The following is a 7871-nucleotide window of genomic DNA, read 5'->3' as shown; positions in this document are numbered from 1 at the left end:
ATAAAGGGAGACTAAAACTACCTAGACTACAGTTAATCAGTAAAATTGCTTAGGGAACAGGGATATTATGATTTGCTAAATATCTTAATTAACTTAATTCTATATATATTGTGCGGCTGATAATAAAATACCTTCCATACTAAATTTAAAATATAGTTTTGCAGGGTGCCTGGCGGGCTCAGTCAGGAGAGGAGACTCTTGATCTGAGGGTCATGAGTTCAAGCCCCACCCTGGGCATAGAGCTTACTTAAGAAATAGATATATAAACAATAGAGTACATCATGGTCACTTCTATAAAGCATGTTTTTTCAAACATGATCAATGTACCACTCTTATCAGAACCACCTATACTTAAAAGAAAAAACATCTAATTTGAAACGATTCTATAGTGCTTGTTAAAACTGCAATTTCCTGAAGCACCTGGGTGGCTCAGTTAAGTGTCCGACTCTTGGTTTTGGCTCAGGTTGAAATCTCGGGGTCATAGTTTCAAGTCCCAAGTTGGGCTCTGTGCTCAGCAGAGTCTGCTAGAGATTTTCTCCCTTTCCCTCTGCCCTCCTACCCCACTCACGGACACACTCTAATAAATAAAATTAAAAAAACACAAAAAACAATCTCCCTATGTGTACTGATACGGAACAACCTCCAGGGCTCCAAGATATTAAATGAAAGGCAGGTATAGAACATAAACAGTACGCAGTCATTTTAAAAGAACAAACGGGTGCACATGTTCACGCACGCGCACAGACCATGATACATAGATTAATACTGACTACCTCTGGGAAGGGGCAATGTAAGAAGATGACATTTATGCCATATACTTCTTTACACCTTTTAAATTTTAAACGTGTATGAACCATCCACTCAAACAACATTCTTAGGCTTATTCTGGTCCTCCACAAGTTTTGGAATTAGGGCTTAAAAACCTTCATTTTTATGTTCCCCAGACAGCTCTCATGAACAGTCAAAATTTGAGACCTTGGGGCGCCTGGGTAGCGCAGTCGTTAAGCGTCTGCCTTCGGCTCAGGGCGTGATCTCGGCGTTCCGGGATCGAATCCCACATCGGGCTCCTCCGTTGGGAGCCTGCTTCTTCCTCTCCCACTCCCCCTGCTGTGTTCCCTCTCTCACTGGCTGTCTCTCTGTCACATAAATAAATAAAATCTTTAAAAAAAATTTTTTTGAGACCAATGCTATGGATATTATCATTCCTAGGATACTATAGAACTTGCCCTTTTTATTGGGAAAAATCTTCAAAAATTAGATAGCTCTGTCAAATTCAGTATAAAAAGTAGTGGATCCGTTAAAGCAACTGCTTATAACTCTAATTCATAACATACATTGACAACTAACAGGATGACCAGGCAAGACAAAAAATTTTTTTAAGAAGCAGGAAAAAATTATTTAAAATACCTGACTTTAAAAAACCAGAGATCTTTTGCTGTGGTGTTCATTTAATTCTGCATTTTTAATTCTAACTCAACCGAAAAAGCAGAAGAAAACGTAGTGGTGAAGAAAAATAAAATTCTAATTGGAGTGCATTGTAAAATGCACATGTAAAATGCACATTGTAAAATGCACATGTAAAATGGGTGAAAGGAAATCAATTTGCTTTATTTGGGGTTATCATTAAATTACTCTAATATAAGAACAGGGAAAGCCAGCCTGAGATGTAGAGAACTGATAATTAGTTGCCAAAACAATTGGTTAAAGAATGTATTAGCAGGACAATGCCCAATAGTTTTTTTTTTTAAAGGTTATTTTATCTTTGTGAGAAAGAGAGAGAGAGAGAGAAAGGGCACAAGAGCCCACAAGCAGAGGGAGGGGCTGAGGGAGAAGCAGACTTTCCACTGATGAGGGAGCCGGACGTAGGGCTCTACCCCAGGACCCCGGGATCATGACCTGAGCCAAAGGCAGATGTTTAAGTGACTGAGCCACCCAGGTGCCCTTCCCCCAATACTTCTTTTAAGTTTATAGTTTTCTTTAGAAATTGTCAAAGCAGAGGCTCCTTGGTGGTACAGTCCGTTAAGTGTCTGACATTTGGTTTGGCTCAGGTTGTGATTTGAGGATCTCAGGATTATGGGACTGAGCCTCAAGTCAGGCTGCACACTCAGTGCAGTCTGCTGGAGAAGTCTCTCTCCCTCTTCCTTGGCCCCTACTCCCTGCTTGCTCTTTCTCTAAAATAATCTTTTTAAAAAATGTCAAAGCAACAGATACAATGAATCCAAGTTATTTCATACAAGATGGTTAATGTGGGTCTAGCCACAACAATGAAAATAATTAAGTCGTGCAAAAAAATTAGTACTGAAACAATTATTTTTATAAAAAATTTAAATGGCACCAACTGTGTATCTGGACGAAGACACCCAAAACAAATGCAAAATTTTGAAACAGGCTGAAAACATGTTTAGAACATAACTGTAAGATGAATGGAGCAGCCTGGGAAAGTGCAGAGCATGAATTTTGAAACCTGACTCAATCCTGTCACATTAAGCTGATTTGTGATCTTGTTAGTTAGCCACTCTGGGCTTCAGTTTTCTCTGAAAAATAAGAAATATAGCACCGTCACTCACTGTTTAAGATGGGAAAACATATGAAATGACATAGCATGGTATGTCATTGGTGTGTGATGTTAAGTTCTTGCCTTCTTAAAGAGAACAGTGAGAAACAAAATTCAAAAATTTTACTGGGCAAAACTAATTATTCAAAAGAGTAAAACGAAACCCAGAAACACTTAAAAAACAAAAAATGGGGGTGGGGGTGAAAAAGGCTTGCCCATATTACATCGATAGTATGTGACATACTTGGGAGAAAAGCCCAAGTCTCCTTTTCCAGTTCTTCAGTGGTTGTCTCCTACAGTTTCCTGGTCTTCTAAGGGTCCAGGGAAAGATTCTAACTCCAGAAAGACACTGAGCCAATGTACTACTGAATTAGATTTTTCTGGAAATTATGTGCTGAGGCAACAAGTAGTTGTCAGGAATAATAAGATGTAAGTACCCAATAAACTTGAATATGGTTTTACCGAAGCGTAAGTCATTTCAAAGCAAAAGCAGTTTACGAGTCAATTCTAACATATAATACATTTAAGTCATTATGTGAATTTAAGTTTTTATTTGTGTATTTCACTGTAGTGCTGTGACAACAAAATGACATCTGTGTACCAGAGCATACATACATCAACAGTAAGATGTAACTTCTCATTACATCACTGCTAGAATATTTAGCTTTTTGCAGGACACATAAGCATGTAAGATGGCCACACCAAATAATTTTCTGGGTTTTTTTTCCTTAGATAACCTTAATTTTTTATCAGTAATACTTTATCAACCTCACTGTTAAGAGACCTGTAAATTATATGGGTGATGGGGTATGAGGGCAGGGGGGAGGAATCATTCAACTGTGTTATACTGTAATAGTTTGCTAGAGTAATCTCACACACACCAATAAGGAACTGTCATCATAATTAAGGGCTAGTTACTGTTGTTAGTTGCACAATGATAAAGTTCTTTTGAAAATATTGGTTAGCCCACTTATATATGAAAAATGCCCTTTCCACTTATGCAGGAGAAAAAAATATTCAGAAAGTTATTTTTGGCCTTGCTATGTCAAAAAGTCAACTGTACAAAGATCTACGTGTCAAACCTAAAATTATAATTTTAAAAGTCTATTAAAAACAAAAATGTCATGCATTTTTATTATCAATTATGCAGAGGCTTTAAAACTGTTGCAAGACCATATAGTATATATTAGCTTTTATACTGCTAATGCACAACTAACAGCAAACTTGATTAGATTAACAGAAATCTGTCTTAATTACACCTTTATATATCACACTAGAGACAAATGCCACAAGATCTGCAGAAACATTCAGTTCTGAGCACTTAAATGGCAGGATAACTTTTTGTGTTGTAATCCATCACATACAGAATAACAAAACAAAAGGAAAAAATTCTGCAGTTTCACGTTACAAAAAAACGTACTGCTGTATAATATTAAGAAGGGGTAAAAGATATCATCTATAACACAAAGTAACAACTAGTGTCAAAGAGCAAACAAAACTCCTAAATAAAAATATCAAAATACACATAGTAACTGAAGCACAAATACTGCATTAAATACAGTAAAGATTTAATAAGACTAGTTAATAAAAGACACAAAAATAGGGGGAGCTAGGGCAACCAGTAAATAAAACCAAAATAATGGGGAAAACATCTTAAGCATTGTTTTTCCCCTAGTTGGAGCACAATTTTTTTTTTTTTGGGTGTCTTTCCATTCATATAATACCTAACACTGTACATTAAGATATTAACGTCACAGAAAAACTTGGTTCTTCCATGAAATTCTTTAAATTCTTGATAAATTTTTCAAAGTAGACATTATTATGAATGAAAAACAACCAACAAATGGGCACCTGTTGTCTTTAACACTGCAGATTTACAGGAACTTTTTAAAAGTTATCATAATCTTTTTTGTCTTTTTTCCCCTCAGCTTCAAATCCATCAACTCCATCGCTATCCCTTCTTCGTTTCCTGTTGTTGTGGATGTTAAAACGTTGGCTCATTTGGGGTAATGGATCCATGCCTAGAACTTTGTGTATCTGGCGGAATGCAAGGAGTCTCAATGCAAACTGCAACAAAAAGAGCCAGAATTCAGAGTTAATTTTAAGAACCAAAATATTAATTAACTAGGTTTATAGTTCCATATAACAGTATAAAAAAGCATATTTAATGAAATAAACACCTTGAATAATTTTGTCTCACAACCGAAATACTCCATATGTTCTAGTGTTTACATTTTCAGGCTTTTCTGTATGCATGCTGTTTTGCTTTTTATTTTTATTTTATTTTATTTTTTTTTAAGATTTTTTATTTATTTATAAGACAGAGATAGAGACAGCCAGCGAGAGAGGGAACACAAGCAGGGGGAGTGGGAGAGGAAGAAGCAGGCTCATAGCAGAGGAGCCTGACGTGGGGCTCGATCCCATAACGCCAGGATCACGCCCTGAGCCGAAGGCAGACGCTTAACCGCTCTGCCACCCAGGCGCCCCTGTTTTGCTTTTTAAAACATAAATTAAGAGGTGCCTGGGTGGCTCAGTCAGTTAAGTGTCTGACTTGGTTTCCACTCAAGTCATGATCTCAGGGTCATGAGATCAAGCCCCAACTCAGGCTCTGCACTGGGCATGGAGCCTGCTGATTCTCTCTCACCTGCTCCCTCTACCCCTCCCTGCCCTGCTCGCAAACACTTGCATTCTCTTTCTCTCTCTCTCAAAAAAGAAAAAAGACATAAGTTAAGAAAGAAATCTTAAAAATTCAGCATTATGTTCATTTAAAAAAATGAAATTCAAACAATACACAGCAAAAGGAATGTAAATCTCATTGAGTAAATCCCTCTTTGGTTTCTACTCATGTATTTCCCCATTTTTCCTGTGGATGCCCACGTGTATAGGCTGCACACATGCACACACACTTCCCCAGGTTTACAAAAAACGGTCACATTTCTTCAACTTGTGACTTCATGAACTAAAAAGAAAATTTTCACTACATGGCTATGTACGTGCAGGTATGTGTTAGGCATCAATGTCACAAGATTTCATAAGACANGGGTCACATTTCTTCAACTTGTGACTTCATGAACTAAAAAATTTTCACTACATGGCTATGTACGTGCAGGTATGTGTTAGGCATCAATGTCACAAGATTTCATAAGACATAATCTATTCCTCAAATTAATTCAAGGAGATGTAGTCNATAATCTATTCCTCAAATTAATTCAAGGAGATGTAGTCGTTTGATTATACGGCAAATTTCACTATATGGTTATAACCTTTAATGTAAATGTTTAGATTATTTTTTGAGATATAATTAACATATTCTAAGAGTCACCCTTTTAAAGTGTACAATTCAGTGTTTTTTAGTATACTTACAAAGTTAAAGTTGTTGAACCATAACCACTCTCTAATTTCGACATTTTCACACACCTCCACCCCCACAACCCCATAACCCAATGTTAGTCATTCCTCAACCCCTCCATCCCTAGGTCATGATAACCACTAATCTATTTTTCTATTTCTACAAGATTTGCACACTGTGGACATTTCATATAACACATGGCTTTCTGTGTCTGGCTTCTTTCACTTAACAAAGTGGCTGCTATTGAGACTATTTTTTAAAAAAAGATTTTATTTATTTGAGAGAGAGAGAAATAGCGAGAGACAGCACAAAGGGGGGTGGAGAGGGACAACAGGCTCCCTGCTGAGCAGGGAGCATGACGCAGGGCTCGCTCCTAGGACCCTGGGATCATGACCTAAGCTAAAGGTAGAGGCCTAACTGACTGAGCCACCCAGGCGCCCCTATTTTTTTTTTTTTTGAGAGAGCGAGTGTGTGCATGGGGGGAGGAGGGCGGGGGGACCGAGGGTGAGGGAGAGCAAATCTTTTTTTTTCCTTTTTTCTTAAAGATTCTATGCATTTATTTGAGAGACAGAGACAGTGAGAGAGGGGACCCAAGCAGGGGGAGTGGGAGAGGGAGAAGCAGGCTCCCTGCTGAGTAGGGAGTCCAACTCGGGGCTTGATTCCAGGACCCTGGGACCATGACCTGAGCAGAAGGCAGGTGCCCAACCAACTGACACACCAAGGCGCCCTGGAAAGAGCAAATCTTAAGCAGGCTCCATGTCCATGGTGGAGCCCAACGCAGGGTTTGATCTCATGACACTGAGATCAGGAGGACCTGAGAGGAAATCAAGAGCCGGACATTTAACTGACTGAAGCACCTAGGTGCCCTGAGACTACTTTTAATACCTAATTATTTTCTTCAGCTGAGATTTAGTTGTTTGTTACAATTATCTGTGTAAGAATTTACTATTTTGGAACTTTCCTCGATTATACAATTCCAATTCCTTGGAACTTTGCCTCATATGTTAGCTTTTGAAATCCTCAAAGTCTCCAAATCATCTGTGTTAAGGACTTGATATAGCAACTATTTAGTCTGTAATTCCAGATTTTCTCGAGTACTGGGTGCTTCTCTACCTCATTTAAGCTTTAAGGCTGTTAACTTTCTGAAGTGAGAAAAAGGAATATTTATCATTATAGAATACTAATTCTTTATTGAGAGACTTAGAAAAAGATAAACAGAATAATGTTTTCTTCTGTATTCATGGAAAATATCCAAAGATACCTGGTATATAATAATGAATACTAATACATTTCTACCACAGGGATATTGCTGCTAATCATCAGCCTATTTTAACACTAGGAGTTTCTAAATGAAGGAATACGCCAGTAAGTAAAATTAAGGATCTGAGGCTAGGGTGAGCATCCCATAACCTCTTGTTCTGCATGTGGTTTGTATGTATTTATAACATTTAACAAGGGAGAATTCTGCCACATAATTGGCAATTATTTAGCAGCAAATGCAATTTGAGGATTGACACTGGAATAATTCTCAAAGGCATCTTGGAATTTTAAAATAACATCGAAGAAGGGGAGGGTTTACACCTATGGGAAGGCATCTGGATAAATGGACCAAGGCTTTATCTTGCAGAAGCATCTTGAAAGGATCACTGAAGAATAAGACTACAGAAATACAGAAAAATAAAGATAAGCATTATGGGGGTGGGGAGAGAAGAACAGACAGAGACCAAGGAAAGAAGAAAATTATTAACATGGGTGCTACAGGTCACCAAGAAATAAACTGAAATCAACATGGGTACAATTCATAGAGCTTATTCAGATTTTACCAGTTATATATGCACTTCTGGGTCTTTAGCTTTAATGAGATTTTGTCGTATGTGTAGCCTTGCATAGCCACATCACAATCAAGATATTAAACTGTACCATCACAAGACTCCCTTTTTAGCCACCATTAACAATCCCTACCCCCAC

The 7871-nt window shown here is 37.8% G+C and overlaps 1 protein-coding gene across 1 annotated transcript in view; it reads right to left on the bottom strand.

The window, feature by feature from the left end:
- Positions 1-3082: 3082 nt before the first annotated feature.
- Positions 3083-7871, bottom strand: part of ZFR (zinc finger RNA binding protein) — an 81933-nt gene continuing 77144 nt past the window's right edge. The window contains exon 19 of the mRNA XM_034657047.1: positions 3083-4621. Within this exon, the coding sequence (XP_034512938.1) occupies positions 4442-4621 (180 nt within the window). The 3' untranslated portion in view covers positions 3083-4441. The remainder of the gene's footprint in view (positions 4622-7871) is intronic.

This window comes from Ailuropoda melanoleuca, chromosome 3 (genome assembly GCF_002007445.2).
Source record: "Ailuropoda melanoleuca isolate Jingjing chromosome 3, ASM200744v2, whole genome shotgun sequence".
In the NCBI taxonomy this organism is placed as follows: domain Eukaryota; kingdom Metazoa; phylum Chordata; class Mammalia; order Carnivora; family Ursidae; genus Ailuropoda; species Ailuropoda melanoleuca.
The sequence above is the reverse complement of the archived record's forward strand: the minus strand, read 5'-3'. Positions and strand labels throughout refer to the sequence as shown.